The sequence below is a fragment of the Trichechus manatus genome, unplaced genomic scaffold (genome assembly GCF_000243295.1).
Source record: "Trichechus manatus latirostris isolate Lorelei unplaced genomic scaffold, TriManLat1.0 scaffold00192, whole genome shotgun sequence".
In the NCBI taxonomy this organism is placed as follows: Eukaryota; Metazoa; Chordata; class Mammalia; order Sirenia; family Trichechidae; genus Trichechus; species Trichechus manatus.
This window is the reverse complement of record NW_004444128.1, coordinates 2685041-2711485: the sequence shown is the minus strand read 5'-3', so window position 1 is coordinate 2711485 and position 26445 is coordinate 2685041. Positions and strand designations below refer to the sequence as shown.

Genomic DNA, 26445 nt, shown 5'->3' with positions numbered 1-26445 from the left:
TTTTTTTATAGTTTTTCACTCTTTTTGGAGGAAATTCAGCAATTAGTTGGCAGTCATTAGTTGCTAAAATAAAGGAACGTTCTCAAATATCCGTTAAAGTTAGAGGAAAAAGTCCATCAGGACTCTCTGGGGATGTAAAGAATTACATGTTCTTCCTTAACTTGATTGCTGTATAGCTTTTTAAAAAATTACATTTTACTTTCATTTTTGCATCTAGAAAGTGTCTAGAAAAAAGAAAATTCCTACCACCTAGGACTTTAACCATGATTTAGCATGAATGAAGAAGAGGAATGTAAGTGGGAATTATAGATGCAATTTTCTAGCTGGGAAAGATGGTTACATCAATAAAAGCCAAGCTTTTCCCAAAGTCGAGCCTTATTTGTGACAAGCTATCGTGTTTACTTATTTCTCTAATATGTTTTAAAAAACAAGTAAATGCAAAATTGCATCAGTGATCTTTAGACAGATGATATACAGAGAAGAGAGATAGAGACAGATGTTTTCCAGATGCCTAAATCCTTTCTGGAGCCCTAGTGGCGCAGTGGTTAAGAGCTACAGCGTGCTACAGCAGCTAACCAAAAAAAACGTCGGCAGTTTGAATCCACCAGCCACTCCTTGGAAACCCTACCAGGCAGTTCTATTCTGTCCTATAGGGTCGCTATGAGTTGAAATCGACCCCATGGCAACGGGTTTGGTTTTTTTGTTTGTTTGTTTTTTGGGTTAAATCCTTTCTGGAATAACTTATAAACAAACAAAGCATACAAACGTAAGTATATACCCACATGCTAGATTCATATTTAACATCAATTTACGTTTATTTTGGCAGAGAATGGCTAGCTACTTAGCAAACCTGCTTTCTCTTGAACCCATCCATCATGGGCAAGTAGCTAGACTACATTTCCGAGCCTCCCTTCAAGTTAGGTGTGACCACATGACTAAATCTGGCCAATGAAATGTGAGCAGAAATTACGGGTGCGCAGTGACGTAGTGGTTAACTGCTACAGCTGCTAACCAAAAGGTTGGCAGTTCGAATCCAGCAGGTGCTCCTTGGAAACTCTATGGGGCAGTTCTACTCTATCCTATAGGGTCGCTATGAGTCGGAATCCAGTCCACGGCAATGGGTTTTTTGTTTTTACTGTCAGTTCTGGTTAATAAAACCTCTTACACATAATACTCTTGTCTTTCTCTATGGGAATTGAAAGGACTTTAAAGACATAGTAGAAGGTGGAGGCACAAAATAGGCAGAGCCCAAGTCCCTCAAGGTCTTCATGGAGCAAAACTAATGAACTTTTACTGCCTTAAGCCATTGAGATTGAAGGGTTTATCTGTTACAGAGGCTGGCAGTATGGTTCATTCGTTCATTTCTATAGTGGTCCAGGTGGGATTTAAGGCAGCTATCTTGTCTGCACATTTTAAACCAGAAATAAGCTAAAATGTCTAGATGTGTTCAACACTAACTAATTAAAACCAAGTAATCTCCAGAGACATTTCTCTTCATTCATGAATACCCACACTTCAAAGAAAGAAGATTGAGCTCATTTTTTCATGGAACAGCAGATAAAATTCAGAAACCTGAAAGAGGGCCACTCAACAAAATTTTCCTCTATTGGATTTTATTTTCCCAAGTAAATTTTAATAACCTTAGAAGGAGGATTAGCTGTCCACTGTGGTCATATATTTCATGCAAGTTAACCTGAGTAGATCTCCAGGACTGAACACTTACCACAGAAATGCAGCCCAGTTTTATTTTTCCACCAGTAAAAGTGAAGCATTATTTCATAGCTTTTCTTAACTCTATCTTCAGAGGCATTCCTAATAGGGCAGGAGTTTTTGCCTTGAGTTATGGTTACCTCAGTTTTCTCAGGTGTAATCGGAGATGCTTGTTGTTATTGTCGTTAACTGCTATTGAGCCTTCTCTAACTCAAGGTGACTTTATGTGTAACAGAATGAAACTTTGCCCGATCCTGCACCATCTTCATGATCGTTGATACCTATCGTAATAGACTCATCCAATGCCTCCAGATAGCTTAACCCCTGAGGTAACTGTTTACATCAGGAAAAGTTTTTAAAACTCCCTTCAGTTGAGAAAATGTCACCATCTGCAACATTTTCTCCTTCTCCAACTAATAATAATAATAATATGATAATAGCGAGCATGTATGAAGTTCTACGTTTGTACACATGATATCATTTCATTCTCACAATCACACCTCTGTCGTAGATATTATTGTTTCCATTGTGGAGGTCAGAAAACTGAGAATCAGAGAGGGTTAAGATTTTAACAGTTCAGTTGCTGAAATATCTGTGCTCTTAGCCATTGCCTGATAGTGCCTTACAGATTGGACATTGTGCACCACAATTGAGAGGCCATCAGGCGTCTTAAGCCAACTACCCTTTAATTACTAATATTAATTTCAAAGCTAGACAAAAACCACTTTCATCCTTAATAGGTTTAAGTAGAATAGGCATGCTGTGTATGTCCAAGTATTTCCATGCAGGCCAAAAGGAGGCTCAGAACTGCAGGAGAGGTACAAATGATTTGCATTTCAAACAGATTAAAATAAACACAAGAACAGAGGGCTCTCCAGTTTCAGCAAAGATTAAACAGACGCTATTAATTAATGACTTAGGACAAGCTTTGCTAATTGTTCACTAGTCAGTTGAATACAAGATGAACCCATGTTTTGAAATGGATACAGTCCGGAGGAATAATGATTCAGAACCATGGAAAAAAAACACCAAAGCATAGCCCAGAGGGAAAATGAGGAAGATTTATATTTTTCCCTATTTTTCAAAAGAAATATTACTGTAAAAAACGTTAAAATATTTGTTTTTAAATGGTTAGAAATCCAAAAAAAGAAATCCCTTGCCATCGAGTCGATTCCAACTCACAGCGACCGTATAGGACAGAGTAGGACTGCCCCATAGAGTTTCCAAGGAGTGGCTCATGGATTTGAACTGCTGATCTTTTGGTTAGCAGCCAAGTTCGTAACCACTGCACCACCAGGGCTCCTAAATAGTTCTAGTTGCTATCTATTTAAGATGAGCTGTCTTCAGTGATAATGTATGAAAAAGAATGGAAGAAATATAGAGCAAAGATTCAGAGCTCTGCCTCTGGAGTCAGAAAATCCTGAATTGAAATATTGATTCCATTATTCTTTAAGGCTATGTTGTTGTTGTTGTTGTGAGTTGCCATTGAGTCAATCCTGTCTCATGGTGCCCCCATGTGTGAAGAATAGAACTGCTTCATAAGGTTTTTAAGGCTAGTGGCTCAGTGGTTAAGTGCTCGGCTGCTAATCAGTAGGTCAATGACTTGAACCTACCATCCACTCCACAGGAGAAAGATGCAGCAGTCTGCTTCTGTAAAGATTTACAGCCTTGGAATCTCTATGGGGCAGTTCTACTCTGTCCTATAGGGTCGCTGTGAGTCAAAATCTAATCAACAGCAGTCAGTTTGGTTTGGTTTTGGGATCTTTCAGAAGCAGAATGCCAGGCCAGTCTTCTGAAGGTCCTCTAGGTGGGTTCAAACCTCCAACCTTTCAGCTAGTAGTCCAGCACTTAACCATTTGCGCTTCCCAAGGACTCCACTCTAGGGCTATAACCTTAGGCAAAATGACTCAACAAGTAGGAAGTTTGCTTCCCATTCTCCTCAAGTCAAGACATAAGTGTTCAGCAGTCTTCCCCTGTCCTTAGGGTCACTCTGTGGACTACTGTCTGACTGCTTCCTGGGAAAAGTAGAGGACAAATGTTAAGCCAGATAGTCTCTTTCATGGCAGAGCAAGAAGTTGCTGCTGTATTGGAATTGGTCTGAATTCTCAGGGTTTTCCTGGGCAAATAATGAGTTTTTCCCATGCCAAATGATGGCAGAATGCAGGAGAGAGTCAGTGTGGGGGTTGTCTTAGGCCCTTTACAATAGGCCCACCTAGGAGGGTGATGGGGTCTCAGCAAATAGAAACTGGAGATGAACAACTATATTCCAGAATAGGGTATCACTCTTTCAGATCAAGGCAACTACATGTGAGATATCCCTTGACTGTGAATCCCTGAAGAGCCCCAGAAATTTCTCTATAAGTGAGTCAGCTTTAAAATCTGCCAGTCCCAGAGAATGCTAGTCATCTATGACCAAAACCCATTGCCGTCGAGTCAATTCTGACTCATAGAGACTCTATAGGATAAAGTAGAACTGCCCCATAGGGTTTCCAAGGAGAAGCTGGTGGATGTGAACTGCCAGCCTTTTGGTTAGCAGTTGTAGCTCTTAACCACTGTGCCACTAGGGCACCAGGATCTTTGAGTCATCTGTGACAGTGCCAGTTAAATCAGAATATCCTAATCTCCTTACTTTCCTGAATAAATTATAAAGGGACAATGGGAAAGAAAAATAAGGATCCTTATCTGACTACATCCATGAGTCCTGCTTGTTCAATTTACTAGCTGTATGCCTATTTTATATTAATTTATATAAAATTTTATTGCATTAAAACATATTAACAGCTAATTTCCATACTGATAGCATCTCACATTATCTAAATAGGCTTCAAACCAAATGCTATTTGCAAGCATTTAACAATTTCTATAGCCAAGTTACTAGAGATCAAAATGCTGTCTTTAGATAATTCAGAGTTGATAATCTGCATGTGGTTAATTGAGAGGTATCTACAAGGATGGGTAACTGTCTAACCACCTACCTGAGCCAAGATTTGTAATTTTTGGTTAAAAATATTATTTAATAATATAAAAATGTTGTATGCTGTCCAAGTCTGGCCTTACTATTGAAAGTTTCCATTTCTTCCTTACCAAGAATGACTATAGAGAAAAGTGTAAAAATATAATGCTTTGGAGGGTAATTGGAGGTCATGTAGAAAGGTAAATTTTGTTTCTAAAGAAAGAGAGTTAAAATCCAACATTTCCTGCCAGGTTTGGGAATCTGGGGTTCAATTTCAAGTTCACTTGGGTCCTTCAAAGAGCTTCCGTAACCCTGGTGAGTTTCAAGACTTGCTCATACCAAAATTGATTTCTCTTAGTTTTCAAATGTTTTATACAACTCTTCCAACTCTTCAGGTATCTGATTTTGGTACAGATCAGAATTTCTGAATTTACAGTTTTAGATACCTAGAAGTTATAACCCCATATGAATCCTGGGCAACTTTACTCACTAAATCCTTTGCTTTCTTTTCTTCCCACCTCACCCCCTTCCATCACCTACCCCTCTCCATTTGGGAAATAGCTTTACTGAAAAAAAAATCCTATCATCACTAGTGTGAAGGTTTAAAGAGATTTCTGTGCTATCCGTTTATTGTTTTGTGTCCTTGTTCAGTTGCCAAGCAGAGAACTATGTTAATCATACAATTCCCTGGCTAAGCAATTTATCATTACCTTATCATCCATTGAAGCAGCTGTTTCCCTTCTAAACTCTCTTTTTAAACAACACACAACAACCATCACCTCTTTCCTTTCTTACTTGTGTTTTAAAAATAATGGTTGTTTGAAACTCTCCATTTCTCTTTCATTTTCCAATCTCTCTATTTCTCCTTATCACTGCACCCCTTTGGGACCTCCTTCTCCATCTTTCTCCAAATCTGTCTTCAGATGAAATCCATGTCATTTCTTTGGCTCCAACAAACCAAACCATCACCCCATAAAAATAATAATAGCAGCTTTTATTTATGTGTTAGGCACTTTACATACTTTACTCTGCTTTAGTATCACAATTAGAGAGATGATGAGAGTCATAATTGTTATCAGCGTACCCGTGTCCTACAGCTAAGAGTCAAACTCAGAATTTGAGCCAGGTATGTCTGAGTCCAAATTTTTGCTATTTCTTTTCTTCCATGTTGCTTATTTAAGTGCACACCCTGATGTTTTTGTTTGTGTTTCTTACATTACTAGATTGAGCTGGGAAATAAATACCCAGCATAGTAGAAGTTTAAGTATGAAAATATCCAAGTTCACACGTTAAGTGTAAAAAGCTGCTAATCATTGTGCCCAAGAGTCCTTTGATCAGAATTAATGGAAAAGCCCTAGTCAGCTCCCTATGGATTTTAGCTTCCTGCTTTATTCTTAATGAAACGAAGTTCATCTTGTCAAACTTTGGTCACAGTTGGACACTACAGGCGAGCTTTGATTGTAAGACTTTAGCTGACAGTGAAAGCTAAATAGAGTCAGCAGTTTGCCCTTCTGGATTAAAATGGAGATATATTTGTGATGAGAATAATAAAGCACAACCTTCCTCCACAGTTTCCAGGCTAAAGCAAAGAACTGTGATGAGACACGACCCCAAATGATCTACTTCTGCCTAGCTGAAGCACAACAGCAGAATTAGAGGAGCATTCTAGATCTGAAGAGAGCTTACCTGCGGCGTGCTTGCTGAGTACTTGTCCATCCTCCTTTTTGATGATCCTTCACTTTAACTGGAACAAAAATAACCACTTTTTAAGGGAAAAAAAGAAAAAAAACTAGATACAACCTACCTTAGTTGAACGCCCTTGTTTTTTAGTTAAAGCCATGATTGAATTCAATACTGTCATTTCCATGGGACACATACCCAGAACCAGATTAAGGGATCCAAGCAATAAAAGATCCTTACCTAAATCATTGTTGAAATAAATCAGATATAGGATGCCAATTATCTTCTTAACTAACTGACTAGTGAGACAGATATTGGGCAAAATGCCAAAGAAGAATGTACTTTCCAGTTGAATTTTTTTTAACAACTCACTTGTAACCATTTATTCAAAATAAGCTAAAAAGTACAAAGCATGCAATAAAAGTTTGATCTTGAACATGTTATTGTTGTGTGCCATCTAGTCAATTACAACTCATAGCAATCCTGTAGAACAAAGTAGAACTGCCCCATAGGGTTTCCTAGGCTATAATCTTCACAGGAGCAGACTGCCAGGTCTTTTCTTCTGCAGAGCGGCTGGTGGGTTTGAACCTCCAACTTTTCAGTTAGCAGCCTAGCAGCTGAGCACTTTAACCACTACTCCACCAGGGCTCCTTTTATCTTGAACATAAAGAGCCATGTAACGAGTCATATAATCAAAAATACATTTTCCTTGCCCTGCCCAAAGAATACTGAAAAATATTTGAAAAAACATTATTTTCAGGGAATGGCAAATTATTAATCTACATAGGAAACCCACACATCTTGGCCCAGCACTGGACAGAGTTGAGGAAACCAGGGGTTCCTCATCCTATTAATGCTCCTAAACTGCCCATCCCAAGAAATGACAACAGTTCCCACCCAGCTGCCAAAAAATTAGAAATCATTTTTGCCTCCTTTCCTACATTCCTGCAGCCAATCTATAAGTGAAGCATCTCTGTTCTGCCTTAGAATACCTCTGGAATCCATTCATTTACCTGAATTTACACCCCAATCCAGACCACTATTATCCCAGGCTTGAATTAACACAACACCTCCTAACTGAGTTTCCAGCTTCAAGTCTTTCCCCTGCAAGTGTATTTTTCTGCTGTAGTCAGATTAATCTTTCCAAAATGTAAGTCTGATCATATTACTCTTTTGCATAAAACACTTTAATGACTTGCCATTGCCCTCAGGATAAAGTGCAAACAGTTTATCATAGTTTACAAGCCCCTTGAAAATCATTCTCCTAATTACCTCTTCAACCTCTTTCCTCTCCATTTCTCTCTACAATTTTTATTCCAACTATTCTGAACGACTTTTAGTTCCCTAAACACATTGTGTTCCCCATTGTTTCTATGCCTTTGCACATACTATTCCTTTTGCCTAGAACTCACTATACCTCCCTCCACCAAGGATGCAGAAGGCAGATGGGGGGAGGGACTTGTAAATGGAAATATACTGTTGCAAGTCTCCTATATTTTATGTTAAGTAATTCAGTATTAACTCTAACACTAAGTAGATTGTGATAAGATAAAAATGTATATTGTAATCCCTAGAACAGCACATAAAAATAATATAAAGAAATATAGGTAGAAAGTCAATAAAGTAATTGAAATGTAATACTAAAAAATAATTGATTAAAACAAAATAAGGAAAGATAGAGGGAAGAAAGGAAATATATATATATATATATATATATATATATGAGAGAGGAAAGACAAATAGCAGAATGGCAGCCGTACCTAAATGAAACCATAGCAATAAGTATATTAAAGAAAGATGAGAATCTATCATAAGGTGGAGATTACAGAAATCATCAGACTAGATTCTAAAGCAAGAACTAATCACAGGCTAGAGGCAAAGCCAACATGGTACTATAGACAGAAGCAGAATGCCGTCCCTCCACGGCAAAGACCCAAAAAACTAAGGAAAACAGAGACAAACGTCAATCCTGGAACACTAAGCATCAAATGAGATAAAGAACTCAACCAAGCGCTGAAAGGAATAAGAAACTGACAGAGAACAGAGAGTGAGGCGAGTTATGAGTGAAGCTCCCCTATCAGCTACAGCAGCACAGATCCAATTGCAGATGGGAAGTAAGGGAAAGCAGATTCACGGAGTTCCCAGAAGGAGACAGAGCATCCAGTAACCAGCGAGACACATTTTTCCCACCTCCCACCCTACCTCCCTCTGCTCGGCCTTTGCTGCTTGCCTGTTGGCCAATCCACAGCTTCTTAGCAGGCCAATTCCCAGCTTCCCAGTGGGCCAATCCACTGATTCCTGGAGGCCCGATTTGCTGCTTCCTGGCAGGCTGATCTGACACTTCCCAGGAGGCCTCAATCGCAGCACAGGAGGCGCCAGTTCTGTGCCTTGCGGATTCGCCCTGCCCAGACAGGCTGGCTTCTTCACTGCCATATCTTTGTTGCCAATGTTGCTTTTTTCAGACTCTTTTGGTTTCTTCCCTGCCACTCACCTCCTCCCTCTCCTTTCTCTTGAACACCTGACTCCGTGTGCCATCTTTGCTTCTCCTTGATAGGCTGTGAAGTGCTGCTCAGCTGGTGAACTGCTTCCCTAGGCCACACCGATACACTGGTGGGATCTCTGGGGGCTTTTTTTTTTTTCTTTTCCTATTTTATTGGTTTGTTTGTTTTCTCTTTCTTTTTTCCTTTTTATTTTATTTTTTTAACTTGGTTTATCCTCTCTTTCTACTTACCTTCTTTTTCTGTCTCTTGAATACCTGGAGTTGTGTATCACCTCTACCTCTTCTAGCCAGGCTGTACTGCATGGCTTGGGAGCCACTACCTCAGTCTGAAAAGCTGCTTCCCTGCTCTGCACAGCCATGCTGGTGGAATTCCCTGGGGGCATTTTTTATTTTTTTAATTTGTATTTATTTATTTGATTTTTTGTTTTTCTTCATTTCTCGGTTTCTCATCTCTCCACTCCAACAGCAGTCTCCCTCAGCACTTTTTTTTTTGGCTCCTGTTTCTCTCTCCTCTCTCTCTTCTTTCCCATACCCAACCTAGCTCCACACATCACAACGTCCCCTCTCCCCTCTCCTGCCTATCTACACCATGTGCTGAACATTGCACTTCCAAGCAGCAAAGGCACGGATTCCTGGAACTTGCCCTGCACTGACCCCTAGCTCACCTTGTCGGCCCAATTACTTGCCACAGACAACCCATCCCAGCAACTTCCCTTCAGCTGGAACTGCCTGCTGCATCATAGCTGAGCTACTGGCACTACTCATTGGACAAGGACATGACAACTATCGTGTCCACAGGCAAGCAAACAACAAAGAACACATAGCCTGCCTACTCAGATATAACCAAATAAAACAAAAAGCAGGATGAAACAAACAAATCTACAATCAATAAACAAAGAAAATAACTACTGAATGCCCTGAAGACAGCAGAGAATGTCAAAATATATTAAAAAAAAAACAGGGCAGGATGGTTCCAGTAGGTGTCCAAAATAAAACACCAAACGACTTTCCAGTAGAAGAAAAGGCACTAGAACCACTGGATAGGGAATTCAAATCTCCAATCTTCAGAGCTATCCAAGAGATGAAGCAAAAAGCGGACAAAAATGAGGAAAAAATAGACAAATTCATGGAAAAGGGAGACAAATTCATAGAAAATATAGACAAAAAAATGGAAGAATTCAGAAAATAATGCAGGAACAAAATGCCAAAATAAATTCACAACTATAAATCATAAAAAAACAACAATTAGAAATCCAAAAGATAAACAACGAGATTTCAGAAATGGACAGCATCATAGAAAGCGCTGAGTAGCAGATTTGAACAGTGGAATACAGGATCAGCGAAATTGAAGACAAACACTTGGATACAACTTTCTTTAAGGAAACATCAGAAAAAAGAACAAAGGAAAAATGAAGAGACCCTGAGAATTATGTGGGATACAATCAAAATCAAAAATATACGAGTGATCGGAGTTCCAGAACACGGGGAGAAAACAGAAAACACAGAGAAGATCATTGAAGAACTGCTGACAGAAAACTTCCCCAATATCATGAAAGATGAAAAGCTGGCTATCCAAGAAGCTCAACGAACCCCATGTAGGGTTGACCCAAAAAGAAAATCACCAAGGCATATCATAATCACACTCACCAAAACCAAAGACAAATGAAGAATCTTGAGAGCAGCTTGAGAAAAACAAAAAGTCACATACACAGGAGAAACAATAAGACTAAGCCCAGATTTTTCGGCAGAAACCATCCAGTCAAGAAGGCAATGGGATGACATATATAAAACCTTGAAAGAACAAATTGCAAAACTCTCATTAAAATATGATGGTGAAATTAGGACATTTCCAGATAAACAGACATTAAGGGAATATGTAAAAACCAAACCAAATTTACAAGAATTATTAAAGGGAGTCTTTCGGTTTGAGGAAAAAACATCAGACCACAGCCGAAATCTAGGATGCAAGATCAAATCAGCCAGATATCAACCTAGGAAATGAACTCTCAAGGACTACACAAAACTGAAAGATTTACAACAGGGAACCAGAGAGGTTAATCTGTAAATGACAACAACATCAGAACAATAAAAGAGGGACTAAAGGGTATAGGTATAGAACTTTCTAATGGCGAGGAAGGCAAGATGATACCAAGTAAAAATAGACTGGTTCAAACCTAGGAAGGAAAGGTTAAATTTCAAGGTAGCTATAAAGAAAGTTAACAAACCTACCCATCAAAATAAACAAGAAATACACAAAGTCTCAGTAAAAACAAAATCTACAAAAAAAATGAAAAAAACTCCACAAACAAAAAGAATTCAGCACACAGGAGAGTAAGAGGAACAAAGAAAACATCAGCACCACAAAAAAAAGCACTACAAAATGACAGTAATAAACTCACATCTATCAATAATTACACTGAATGTAAATGGCCTAAATGCACCCATAAAGAGACAGAGAGTGACAGAATGGATTAAAAAACATAGAAAAGGAAGCAACACTTCCAAATTTATTCTATGAAGCCAGCATAACCCTGATAACAAAACCAGGCAAAAACACCACAAAATAGAAAATTACAGACCAATATCTCTCATGAACATAGATGCAAAAATTCTCAACAAAATTCTAGCTAATTGAATTCAGCATCATATCAAAAAAAATAATAAACCATGACCGTAGGATTCATACCGGATATGCAAGGATGGTTCAGCATTAGAAAATCAATTAATGTGATCCACCACGTAAATAAAAGGAAAGAAAAGAATCACACGATCATCTCAATCGATGCAGAAAAGGCATTCAACAAATTCCAACACCAATTCCTGGTAAAAAAAAAAACTCAATAAAATAGGTATAGAAGGGAAGTTCCTCAACATAATAAAGGGCATCTGTGCAAAACCAACAGCCAACATCATTCTTAATGGAGAGAGGCTGACAACATTCCCCTTGAGAACAGGAACAAGACAAGGATGTCCTTTATCACCACTCCTATTTAACATTGTGCTGGAAGTCCTAGCTAGAGCAATAAGGCAAGAAAAAGAATTAAAGGGCATCCAAGCTGGTAATGAAGAAATAAATCTGTCCCTGTTTGCAGATGATATGATGCTATACATAGAAAACCCTAAAGACTCCTCAAGAAAACTACTGGAACTAGTAGAAAGATTCAGCAGAGTAGCAGGATACAAGATAAACATACAAAAATCCATTGGATTCCTGTACACCAATAAAGAGAATGATGAAAAGGAAAACAGGAAAACAATACCATTTATAATAGCCCCCCAAAAAATAAATACTTAGGAATAAATCTAACCAGGGATGTAAAAGACCTGTACAAAGAAAACTACAAAACACTAGTGTAAGAAACCATAAGAGATCTACATAAATGGAAAAACATACCGTGCTCATGGATAGGTAGACTCAACATTGTGAAAATGACAGTTCTACCCAAAGCAATCTACAAATACAATGCAATCCTGATCCAAATACTAACAACATTTTTTAAAGAAATGGGAAAAACAATCATTAACTTTATATGAAAAGGGAAGAGGCCCCAGATAAGTAAAGCATTACTGAAGAAGAATAAAGTAGGAGGACTCGCACTACTTGATCTCAGAACCTACTATACAGCTACAGTAGTCAAAACAGCCTGGTACTTGTACAACGACAGATACATTGACCAATGGAACAGGATTGAGAACCCAGATGTAAATCCATCCACCTACGGTCACCTGATCTTCGACAAGGGCCCAAATTCCATTAAATGGGGAAAAGACAGCCTTTTTAACAAATGGTACTGGGAAAAGTGGATGAGTATCTACAAAAAAATGAAACAGGACCCATACCTCACAGCATACACAAAAACTAATTCAAAATGGATCAAAGATCTAAATATAAAACCAAAAACTATAAAGAGCATAGAAAAAAACAGTTCAATGCCAGAGACCCTAATACATGACATTAACAGGATACAAACCATAACTAACAACATACAAACTCCAGAAGATAAGCAGATAACTGGGATCTTCTAAAAATTAAACATTTATACTCATGAAAACACTTCACCAAAAGAGTAAAAAGAGAACTTACAAACTAGGAAAAAAATTTTCCCTATTACAAACCAGACAAATCTCTAAAATCTATAGGAAAATCCAACACCTCTACAACAAAAACACAAACAATCCAATTAAAAATGGGCAAAAGAAATGAACAGACACTTCACCAAAGAAGACATTCAAGTGGCTGACAGACACATGAGGAAATGCTCCTGATCACTAGCCATTAGAGAAATGCAAATCACAACCACGATGAGATACCATCTCACCTTGGCATTACTGGAATGAATCAAAATATAGAAAATAACAAATGTTAGAGAGGCTGCAAGGAGATTGGAATTCTTACGCACTGTTGTTGGGAATGCAAAATGGTACAACCATTTTGGAAAATGACATGGCGCTTCCTTAGAAAGCTAGAAATAGAAATACCTTATGATCTCTCAATCCCACTCCTAGTAATATATCCTTTAGAAATAAGAGCCATCACACAAATAGATATATACACACCCATGTTCTTTGCAGCATTGTTCACAATAGCAAAAAGATGGAAACAACCTAGATGCCCATCAACAGATGAATGGATAAACAAACTATGATACGTACACACAATGGAGTACTACTTAACAATAAAGAACAATGATGAATCTGCAAAACCTCTCACAACATGGATGAGTCTCGAGGGCATTATGCTAAGTGAAATAAGTCAATCATAAAAGGGCAAATATTGTATGAGACCACTACTATAAAAACTCATGAAAAGGTTTGCACACAAAAAGAAACAATCTTTGATGGTTATGAGGGAAGGGAGGGATGAGGGTGAAAAAACACTAAATAGACAATAGATAAGTGGTAACTTTGGTGAAGGGTAAGACAGTACACAATACTGGGGATGCCAACATAACTTGTTCAGGGTAAGGTCACATCCAAACTCCCTGAGGGACCAAATTACTAGGCTGAGGGATGTGAGGACCATGGTCTCAGGGAACATCTAGCTCAATTGGCATAGATTATAAAGAAAATATTCTACATTCTACTTTGGTGAGTAGCATCTGGGGTCTTAAAAGCCTGTGAGTGGCTATCGAAGATACTCTACTGGTCTCACCCCTTCAGGAACAAGTGAAAATGAAGAAAACTAAAGACCCAAGGGAAAGATCAGTCCAAAGGACTAATAGACCACAACTACCACAGCCCCCACCAGACTGAGTCCAGTACAACTAGATGGTGCCCGGCTACCACCACTGACTGCTCTGACAGGGGTCACAATAGAGGGTCCCAGACAGAGCCGGAGAAAAATGTAGAAAAAAATTCTAACTCAAAAAAAACCCCCACAAAACCAGACTTACTGGCCTGACAGAGACTGGAGAAACCCCAAGAGTATGGCCCCCGGACACCTTTTCGCTCAGTAATGAAGTCACTCCAGAGGTTCACCTTTTAGCCAAAGATTAGACAGGCCCATAGGACAAAACAAGAGTAAAGGGGCACACATCCCAGGAGCAATGACTAGAAAGCAGGAGGGAACAAGAAAGCTGGTAATAGGGAACCCAAGGTCAAGAAGGGAGAGTACTGACATGTCAAGGGGTTGTTAACCAATGTCATAAAACAATATATATACTGTTTCATGAGAAGCTAGTTTGTTCAGTAAACCAAAAGAATTAAAAAAAAGAAATGCTAGAAATATGTTTAAAAAAAGAACTAATTACATGCTGTTTCCAAGAGATGATTTTGTTTTAACTACAAAGACACAAGTAGATTAAAAGTAAAAGGATGGAAAATGAAATACCATACAAACTTTAAACTTAAGAAAGCTAGAATGGCTATATTAATAATTTAAAATAACTTAAGGAAAAGGAATATTACTAAAGACAAAGAGCATGTGCTTATTATCGGAGCTTCAGAATACATGAATCAAAAACCTATAGGACTAAAGAGAGATAGAGACAAATTCACATTCATAGTTAGATATTTTTACACATTTCTCTCATTAACTTACAAAATAACACAGAAAAAAAATTAATAAGGATATGGAAGTCCTGGAAAACACAACCACCTTAACCTAATTGATGTTTAGGACCAATATACACAACTGCAGATACACATCCATTTCAAATGTGCATGGAAATTTCACCAAGATAGATCATAACTCGGTTCATAAACAAATCTTAATATATTTCAAGACTGAAATTTTACAGAGTATGTTCTCTGACTACAACAGAATTAAGTTAGAAATAAAAAACACAATAAGACATCTATAAAATACCTAAATATCCAGAAATAAACCAACTCAATTCTAAATAATCTATGCATCATAGTAAAATAGAAAATATTTCTGACTGAATGATAATTTTAAAAACACACCAAAATTTGTGAAATGCTGCTAAAACAATGCTTGGGTGAGTATTTATACTTTGAAACACATATATGAGAGAAGAAGAAAGGTCCAAAATCAATGATCTAAGATTGGCTGCTAACCAAAAGGTCAGCAGTTGGAATTCACCAGCTGCTCCTTGGAAACTCTATGGGGCAGTTCTATTCTGTCCAAAGGATCACTATGAGTCAGAATTGACTCGACAGCAAGAGATTTGTTTGTTTGTTTGTTTGTTTTTGGTTTTAAGCTTTCATCTTAAGAAGTTAAACAAATAAAAGAAGCAAATTAAATCCCAAATATGTAAAAGGTCATAAATAATAAGAATAAAAGAAATCAATAGGAAAGAAAGACACCCAAAAGAGAAAATTAATAAAAGCAAAAGTTGGCTCTTTGAAAAGTTTAAGTGTACTTATCAAGAAAAGAGACCCTGCTTATCAATGTTGGAGATAAAAGAGAGGACAAAAGGTCCCACAGACATTAAAAGAATAACTTTTGACAACTTCAAGCAAATAAATTTGATAGCTGAGATTAAGTGGAGAAATTTCTTGAAAGAAACAAATCATCAAAACTGACACAAGAGGAAATAGAAAATCTGAATAATCCAATATCTACTAAAGGAATTTATTTGTACTTCAAATATTCCCACATAGAGAAATCTAGGCTCTGTTGGTTTCACTGGTAAATTATTTCAACTATTTAAGAAAGAAATAATAACAATCCTACACAAACTCAGAAAATTGAAGACTGTGATACTAAAACTACACAAACACATTACAAGAAAACTAAAAGCCAGAGGAAAAAAATCTCATGAACTTAGAAAAATTCTTCACCAAATGTTATCAAAACAAATCCAACAATATATTAAAAATAGACAGTATATGAAAAGTGTCATGGTGGGATTTATCTCAGGAGTGCAAGATTTGTTTAACATTCAAAAATCAATCAATATTATTTACTATATTAAAGGAATAATGTAGAAAATCAATAAGATCATGTTAATAGATGCAGAAAAGAAATTTTTCAAAATTAAATATCCATTTATAGTAAAAATTCTCAGTTAACTAGGAAGAGAACTCTTTGAACCTAATAAAAGGCATCTATAGACAACGTACAGCTAACATCATATTTAATAGTTAAAAAACTGAATCTTTTTCCCCCAAAATTAAGAATAAAGAAGACTTCCCTCACAATTTCTATTCAAAATTATACTGGAGGCACTAGAAAATGCAAAAAAAATAAGAAAAATGAAGGCATAAAAATTAGAAAGGAAACAGTAAAACTGTCTTTATTTGCAGACAATATGAAATGTGTGGAGCCCTGGTGGTGCAGTGGTTAAGAGCTACAGCAAACTACAGCTGGTAACCAAAAAGGTCAGCAGTTTGAATCCACCAGCCGCTCCTTGGAAACACCATGGGGCAGTTCTACTCTGTCCTAAAGGGTTACTATGAGTCAGGATCCACACGTGGCAATGGGTACGGGGTATGAAATGTGTGTAGAAATCCTAAGGGATATACAAAAGAAACTATTAGATCTAAAAACATGAATTTAGTGAGGTCCAGAATACAAAGCTAATATACAAAACTAATTGTGTCATTATATATCAACAAAAACAATTGAAAATGAGATAATAAACTGCGATTCCATTTCCAGCAGCATCCAAAAGCATAAAATACTTACTGATAAATATAGCAAAATATTTTTGGTAGACCCGTATCCTGAAAACTACAAAACATTTGCTAAAGGAAATTAAAGAAGATCTACATAAATCAGAGAGTTTCACATGCATGAGTTGGAATACTCAATATTGTTATAATGTCAATTCTCCCCAAACTGGTCTATATATTCAACACAATTCTTATCAAAATCCCAGCAGACATGTTAGAAATTGACAACCTGATTCTAAAATTTATATGAAAATCCAAATTACCTAGAAGAGTGAAAGGATTTTTTGAAAAGAAAAAAACAAATGGAGGAATAACATTGTCTAATTTTAAGACTTAAACTTACTATAAGTTGTTACAATAACCAAGACAGTTGTGGTATTGGTGCAAGAATAGACATTTTAATTGATGCAATAAAATAAAGTCCAGGAATAGACCTGTGCATATATGGTCAATTCATTTTTGACAAATGTTTCAAGATAGTTTAATGGAAAAAAGTTCTTTTCAAGAAATAACACTAGAAAAACTAGGTATCTGTATGGAAAAAAAATGAATCTTCATCCCTACTCATATAATACACAGAAATTAACTCAAAACAGATCATAGAGCTTGTCTTAGTTAGCTAGTGCTGCTGTAACAGAAATACCACAAGTTCATGGCTTTAACAAAGAGAAATTTATTTCCTCACAGTAAAGTAGGCGAAAAGCCCAAATTCAGGGCTCAGCTCCAGGGAAAGTCCTTCTCTCTCTGTTGGCTCTGGAGGAAGGTCCTTCTCATCAATCTTCCCCTGGACTAGGAGCTTCTCCATGCAAGAACACGGGGTACAAAGGACACCCTCTGCTCCTGGCACTACTTTCTTGGAGGTATGAGGGTTCCCCGTCTCTCTGCTTGCTTCTGTACTTTATATCTCAAAAGAGATTGCCTCAAGATACAATACAATCCAGTAGTTTGGATCCTGCCTCATCAACACAACTGCCACCCATTCCCCCTCATTAACATCATAGAAGCATAATTCACAACACACAGGAAAATCACATCAGATGACAAAATGGTGGACAATCACGCAGTACTGGGAATCATGGCCCAGCTAAATGGATACACAAATTTTTGAGAGACACAATTCAATCCATGACAGACCTAAATGTAAAATGTAGAAGAAAGCAAAGGATAAAATATTCACAACCTCAGCATAGGCAAAGATCTTGTAAAACATAAAAAGTACAAATCATAAAAGGAAAAAATATAAAAATGGACTTAATCATTTGTAAAACTTCTGCTCTTTAAAAGACAACATTTCTAAGAAAATGGAAACAGCAAACCATAGAGCAGGAGAAAATATTCACAGCACACATGTATAATGGAGTCCTTGAGCAATACAGGAGCCCTGGTGGTGCAGTGATTAAGAGCTTGGCTGCTAACCAAAAGGTCGGCAGTTTGAATCCACCAGCTGCTCCTTGGAAACCCTGTGGGGCAGTTCTACTCTATCCTATAGGGTTACCATGAGTCCAAATCGACTTGATGGCAATGGGTTTGGTTTTGGTTTTGAGTTGGGTGGTACAAATGATGAAAGCACTCAGTTGCTAACTGAAAGGCTGGAGGTTCAAGTCCATCCAGAGGCACCCTGAAAGAAAGGCCTGGTGATCTACTTATAAAAAAATCAGCCATTGAAAACCCTATGGAGCACAGTTCTACTCTGACACACATGGGGTCATCATGAGTTGGAGTTGACTCAGCAGCAAGTGGTTTTTATATCTAGTAAAGGACTTGTATATAAAGAACATTTATATCTCAATAATAAAAAAAAAAACCTAATTAAAAAAATGAACAAAAGATTTGAAGAGACATTTTACAAAACAATGTATGCAAATGACTAATAAGCCCCCAAAAACGTGCAGCACCACTAGTTACCATGGAAATACAATAACACTACATACCCTATAGGATGTCTAAAATGTAAAAGACTGACAATATCCAAGTCGTAGGGCATGTAAAGCACCTGAAAGTCTCATGCAGTGCTGGTGAGAATGTTAAATGGTACAATCACTTTGGAAAAAAGTATATCTATTTCTTATAATACTAAATATATTCCTACACTATGACCTAGATTCTCCCATTCCTAGATATTTAAGAGAAATGAAAACATGTCCACACAAATATGTGTACATAAATATTCACAGCAGCTTTGGACACAACTCAAATGTCCAAAAAATAGGAGATTTGATTACCAATTTGGACAAGCCACACAATGAATATGACTCAGCCATGAAAAAGAAAAAACTACTAACACACACAGCAATATGGTTGAATCTCAAAAACATTATGCTGAGTGAAAGGTGCTAGACAGAAAAGACTACATACTGTATGTCATGGATTGAGTTGTGTCCCCCAAAAATATCTGTCAGCTTGGCTGGGTCATGATTCCCAGTATTCTATGATTGCATTATCTGATGTGATTTCCTTATGTGTTGTAAACTCTATCACTGTGATGAGGTTATACTGATGAGGTTGACAAGATTGGTGTCTTAATGCAATATCTTTTGAGATATAAAAGAGAGAAGCAAGCAGAGACACATGGGAACCTCACACCACCAAGAAAGCAGTGCTGGGAGCACAGCACATCCTTTGGACCTGAGGTTCCTGTGCTGAGATGCTCCCAGACCAAGGAAAGACTGAGGTATTACAAGGACTTTTCTCCAGAGCCAACAGTGAGAGAGAGCCTTTTCCTGGAGCTGATGCCCTGAATTTGGACTTGTAGCCTACTAGATGAAGACAATAAATTTCTCTCTGTTAAAACCATCCACTTGTGGTACTTCTGTTAGAGCAGCACTAGATGACTGAAACACTGTATGATTCCATTTATATAAAATTCTACAAAATGTATACTAATCTATGGTGAGATAACGCAGAGCAGTGGTTACCTGGGGCTAGTGATGAAGTGGAATAAACTGAATAGAGGCATGGGAGGTGATGGAAATGTTCTCTATCATGATTGTGATGGTACTTACAAAGGTGTATACATTTTAAAAACTCATTAGGCTGTACATTAAAATGAGTGCAGTTTATTGTTTTGGGACCACAACAAACCACTGATATGTTTTGAGTTCTTATTCATTTATGTTGTGAACATGATCACAATTTTTCTTTACTACCTAGACAAGTCCACCTTCTCTGAAATGGGGAAACAGAGAAGAGGGAGATGATGGTCAATGTAACTAAGTAAATTAAAATTTTCTATGAATTACTCTGTGCATTAGACATTTAAATAAATAATTTTTAAACCTTTAAACATTCATGCAAATTTTATATTTTATTGTAAAATACGTCCATGACATTTTAAATGTCAAAACAATTTCAAAAATTAAAATACCTTTCTTGTTCTGAGTATAAATGTAATACAAGTATACTGTAGAAAAAATCAGAACACATATAAAGTTATAAAAAGAAAGTGAAAATTATCTTTAACTCTACAACCTCAAAATTATTACTATCATTAATATTTACCTGTATATCCTTCCAGTCTTCCAGTTTTGTCCTTGGAGTTTTGTTGTTGTTAATTGCTGTCTAGTCAATTCTGACTCATGGTGACTCCATGTGTATATATATATGTATGTATATACACATAAAAATAAAATATTCATATATATACATGTATATGTACATTAATATACACAAATGGGAGTATATATCATAATTTAATTTTCCATGTTAATATGTACAGACCTAAGTCTTATATTTTAAAAGATCATAGTATTTTATTGTATGACTATATCATAATTTATATAAGCAAGTTCCTATTGTTATACTTTTCCAGTTTTTCTATGTTATAGACAAACCTTTAATAAACATCTGTGTATATTAGTTCAGTTATTTCCTTATGATATATTTCTAGAAATAGAAAATCTAGGTCAAAGGATGAACTTATTGAACATGTTGTTGTGTGCCATCAAGTCAATTCTGACTCACAGAGACCCTATAGGACAGAGTACAAATTCCCCATAGGGTTTCCTAGGCTGTAATCTTTACTGGCGCAGATTGCCAGATCATTTCTCCTACAGTGTCACTGGTAGATTTGAACCGCTGATCTTTTGGTTAGCAGCCAAGTGCTTAAACATTGCACCACTAGGACTCCTTTAATGAACTTGGATATATTAAAATTTTGTAATATCAATTAACCTCCTGAAAGTTTGTACCAGTTTATATTCCTTATATCAGTATGTGGATGCTCATTTCTTTCTACCCTTATTGACTTTTGAGTATAAATAATTTTTTGAACTTTATCAATCTGATATACACCCTCTCCTCACTTATCGACATGGTTAGGTTTCGAAAACCAGGCCTTAATGTGAACATTGGTGTTATGCAAAAATGGGGATGGCCACATCAGATCACAAAATGAAGGATGACTACATCATTACATAACTGCCAAATTAAATCATTACATAACTTCCAGATTACATCGTTACATAACTGGCAAACTACTGAGAATCATGGCTCAGCCAAGTTGACACATAAGCTTAACCATCACAGCCAGCAATACTCTCACCTCACACCTTGGCATTTGTTACTGCCAGATGTATGTAGTTAATACACAAAATAGTCAGACAGTAGATTTTTTACTATTGTCATAAATGCAAAATGTCGGATAACAAGATAGTCGATAAGTGAGGAGAAGGTGTACATTATTGTTTGATTTGTATTTCTCTGCTTACTAATGAAGATGATGATCTTTTCATGTATTTATGGACTATTTTTAATTTTTATTACATTCATTGCCAATTTTCTATTGGCATGCACCTCTTTTCCTTATTATTAAGAGTTGTTTATTTAGTAATACTTTTAATTCCTTGTCTATTATATTAGTTTAAAATATATTCTCGTTTAGTAAATACTACTTTTCACGTATACTGACATTTAAAATATATTTAGATATAATTCTTTCTTCATTCTGTTTCATTGACTACATATTTTTGTGTAAATATCATGCTATTTTATTATTACATGTTTGCATCTTATGTTAAAATATCTTGTAGGATGTCTGTTCTCATTTCTATTATTTTTTAATGTTTATGTTTATTATCCTATATATGCTTCCAAATTAACTGTAGAATTTGTTTTTAAGTTCAAAATACCATTTTAATGTATATATAGATCGATAAAGAATTCATATCTTTATAATACTGAACATTTCCATCTAAGTACATAGTTTATCTCTCTTTTTAGTAAGTTTTATTTTGTTTTCTCCTAATGTTTAAGAGTTGTCATATTATCTCTGCACACTTCTGGTTAAGTTTACTCTGAGACATTTGATGTTTTTTAGTGATGACTTTATAATTTTTTGCAATATTTTCTAAATGGTTTACTTTTTTGTATATGAGAAATTAATTATTTTTATATTGTAAAATGCTAACTTGCTTATTTCCTATTCATTCTAATAATTTTTTTGTTGATTTCCTTTGATTTTCATGGCAGACATCAATTTGATCTGCAAATAATGGAAGTTTTGTTTTATTCTTTCTAATGGATTTGGCAATCACCTTCTGGGCCTTTGATTTGTTTCTACATTTTGGGGAAATTTTTCTAGTGATTCACCATTAAGTTTGATCCTATTTGTTATTTTCTATGGATAGATTTATTTAGATAAACATAGCTATAGATACTGACATATATGAACAGTGTTTGCAGAATTGTTCTCTTACAATTTTGCTATCCATTTTTGTCAGGACTGAATGTTGAAGTTTATCAAATAAATTTTTATCTAAACATATTGTTTGAAACTACTTAACCTTTTGTAAAATATGGTGTTTGAGGGTGAAGTGTCTCCCTGGGGATCTCAAGTTGAGAAGCTCAGCTCAATAACACAACTCTTGCTGTTCATTTGAGCAGTGAGTTCAGAGTCTGTTTAACTGTCCACATTTAGGACTCTTATTTCTTATCTCATTTGGTACCTATTTAACTTTATTTTAACAGGTCCACTGTGTTTGAATTTGAATATCAGAGAGTGATAGTTAGTGTTTTATAAAAGTTTTTTTCTTAAAATTCTGGCTCATCTTGCTCCTCAATGTTTAACTCACAATCTTGAAGAAAGCATTATCCATCATACCCATCACAATAACTTGATTGTCTTTCATCCCTACGAGAAACACAAAAACAATACAGGAAGATTTTAAGGATCATTTTGTTTGCCTCAAATAAGAAAACTCCTTCATGAAGCAAAAATTATTTTCTATTAATTCTGAAAGAAATACACCTTAAAATTGCAGGTTCTTTTACTTTAATGGAACATTCATATGTGAAGGAAAAAAAAACTCAACATCTTGTGTTGAACATAACTTTGTTTTGCACTTTGAACCTAAGTGCCTGATGATGAATGATGCCTTTGTTAGCTTCATTTGGAAGAGCAGATGATACTGTGAACATTAGTGGTGCATACACTGATTCATGCTGAGTAGGTTTCCTCTTAGCCATTGACATCTGTTTCTCTGATTTGAATTCAAAGTAAAACCTTTTGTGAAATGTGTGCTGTTTTGCCTCACCATCTGTGTCAGACACTGTACTAGTCTTTTTATAGTTGTCAAATATTGAAATTGCCATGACAACTCTAGGAAGCTATTACTATCATTATCCTCATTTTACACGCAACAAAACTGAAGTACAGAGAGGCAAAATAAATTGTCCAAGATCATGCAGCTAACAATGGCAGCCCTCTGGTTTAGGCCCAGATCCATCTGATTCCAAATCTAGTGTCCTTTCCATTATACCTGTTGCTTATTTATGTCTCCTCATCTATCTATGTCCTAACTCAACTTCTGTCCCTCCCTTCTTTTGCCCCTTCTCCTGCAGGCCCGTGACCAAGGTGTAGACTAAGAGGTGGAGTCATGCTTCACACGGCCATATCATGCTGGCAGCCATTCCTGGGTCTGGCTGTGGTGTTAATCTTCATGGGATCCACCATTGGCTGCCCTGCTCGTTGCGAGTGCTCTGCCCAGAACAAATCTGTTAGCTGCCACAGAAGGCGGTTGATTGCCATCCCAGAGGGCATTCCCATCGAGACCAAAATCTTAGACCTTAGCAAAAACAGGCTGAAAAGCATCAACCCTGAAGAATTCATATCATATCCTCTGCTGGAAGAGATAGACTTGAGTGACAACATCATTGCCAATGTGGAACCAGGAGCTTTTAACAATCTCTTTAACCTGCGTTCCCTCCGCCTGAAAGGCAATCGCCTGAAGTTAGTCCCTTTGGGAGTATTCACGGGTCTGTCCAACCTCACCAAGCTTGACATTAGTGAGAATAAAATTGTCATTTTACTGGACTATATGTTCCAGGATCTGCATAATCTGAAGTTTCTAGAAGTGGGGGATAATGATTTGGTTTATATATCACACAGGGCCTTCAGCGGGCTGCTGAGCTTGGAGCAGCTCACGCTGGAGAAGTGCAACCTAACAGCAGTACCAACAGAAGCCCTCTCCCACCTCCGCAGCCTCATCAGCCTGCACCTGAAGCATCTCAATATCAACAATATGCCTGTGTATGCCTTTAAAAGACTGTTCCACCTGAAACACCTAGAGATTGACTATTGGCCTTTACTGGATATGATGCCTGCCAATAGCCTGTATGGTCTCAACCTCACATCCCTCTCGATTACCAACACCAACCTGTCCACAGTTCCCTTCCTTGTCTTTAAACACCTAATATACCTGACCCACCTTAACCTCTCCTACAATCCCATCAGCACTATTGAAGCAGGCATGTTTTCTGATCTGATCCGCCTTCAGGAGCTTCATATAGTGGGGGCCCAGCTCCGCACCATTGAGCCTCACTCCTTCCAAGGGCTCCGCTTCCTTCGCGTGCTCAATGTGTCTCAGAACCTGCTGGAAACATTGGAAGAGAATGTCTTCTCCTCTCCTAGGGCATTGGAGGTCCTGAGCATTAATAACAACCCGCTGGCCTGTGACTGCCGTCTCCTCTGGATCCTGCAGCAGCAGCCCACCCTGCAGTTTGGTGGACAACAGCCCATGTGTGCTGGCCCAGACACCATCCGTGAGAGGTCATTCAAGGATTTCCATAGCACTGCCCTTTCTTTTTACTTCACCTGCAAAAAACCCAAAATCCGTGACAAGAAGTTGCAGCATCTCTTAGTGGATGAAGGGCAGACAGTCCAGCTGGGATGCAATGCTGATGGGGACCCACAGCCTGTGATTGCCTGGGTGACGCCCCAAAGGCGTTTTATCACCACCAAGTCCAATGGAAGAGCCACCGTGTTGGGTGATGGCACCTTGGAAATCCGCTTTGCCCAGGATCAAGACAGTGGGATGTACGTTTGCATAGCTAGCAATGCTGCTGGGAATGACACTTTCACAGCCTCCTTGACTGTGAAAGGATTTGCTTCAGATCGCTTCCTTTATGCGAACAGGACCCCTATGTACATGACTGACTCCAATGACACCATTTCCAATGGCACCAATGCCAACACCTTCTCCTTGGACCTTAAAACAATACTGGTGTCTACAGCCATGGGCTGTTTCACATTCCTGGGAGTGGTTTTATTTTGTTTTCTCCTCCTTTTTGTGTGGAGTCGAGGGAAAGGCAAGCACAAAAACAGCATTGACCTTGAGTATGTGCCCCGAAAAAACAATGGTGCTGTTGTGGAAGGGGAGGTGGCCGGACCCAGGAGATTCAACATGAAAATGATCTGAGGGTCCACCACTCACACTATGTTTCTGTGTCATTGTTGGTAACCACTAAGACACCATGGCACAGTAAATTAATAGGGCAAGAGGCAGCTTCATACAGGTGCCCCTGTGTCAAAGCAGGGTTCATGGAAACAGGAGGACTTCTTACGGAGACTCTCCACCTAGAGGCAGGCAGGCACGTGTCAGAGCCCTTCACACAGTGGGATACTAATTGTTTGCATTGCAAATATTGGCATTCTGGGGCTCTCAGTAATGAACCTGAACTGTTGGCTCACGCTCATGGACAGTTATTCAGCATTTTCTACCACTGCAAAAACGAGAGAAAAATTAAAAAAGAACAACCTACAGTGTAGGATTTACATATTTAAAAGACACGTTTGTCTCAAACATACTCTACAGAAAAATTTGTATCAATGATTATCATTTGTTAAAGCCTTGCCTCATACCATATTGTTGGTTCAGCACCACAAAGAAATCAATATATTCTTTACTTTTCTTTTCTTTTGAAACATATATGCTGTATATGTTTTAAAGCAATATGAATGAGAGGTTGTGCTTTGAGTTACCACTATAGATCCAAGTGTGATTTCACCTTCCTTTACATACAGATAACCCTAAGGCTAGATCCCTGGAGTTACAGGCGGAGATATGTTGAGAGATGCATTTGTCTGATGTAGGATGCCAAGAAACAGGACCCAAGGCAAAACTGCTCAACTCTGTTAATTTCTGTTACTATAAATAAAGGCATGTGCCTAGTTTTGATACAGAATGGAATATTTTTTATACTTGTGATATCACACTGGACCAGTTTACTGTAACAAAGCCCTTGGTTT

General features: G+C 37.4%; 1 protein-coding gene across 1 annotated transcript in view; it reads left to right on the top strand.

Moving 5' to 3' along the window:
• LINGO2 (leucine rich repeat and Ig domain containing 2) overlaps nucleotides 1-25928 on the top strand; it is a 348198-nt gene extending 322270 nt beyond the window's left edge. Inside the window, exon 3 of the mRNA XM_012558889.2 lies at nucleotides 23760-25928. Coding sequence (XP_012414343.1) covers nucleotides 23795-25615 — 1821 coding nt within the window. The 5' untranslated portion in view covers nucleotides 23760-23794 and the 3' untranslated portion in view covers nucleotides 25616-25928. The remainder of the gene's footprint in view (nucleotides 1-23759) is intronic.
• The last annotated feature ends 517 nt before the right edge of the window (nucleotides 25929-26445 follow it).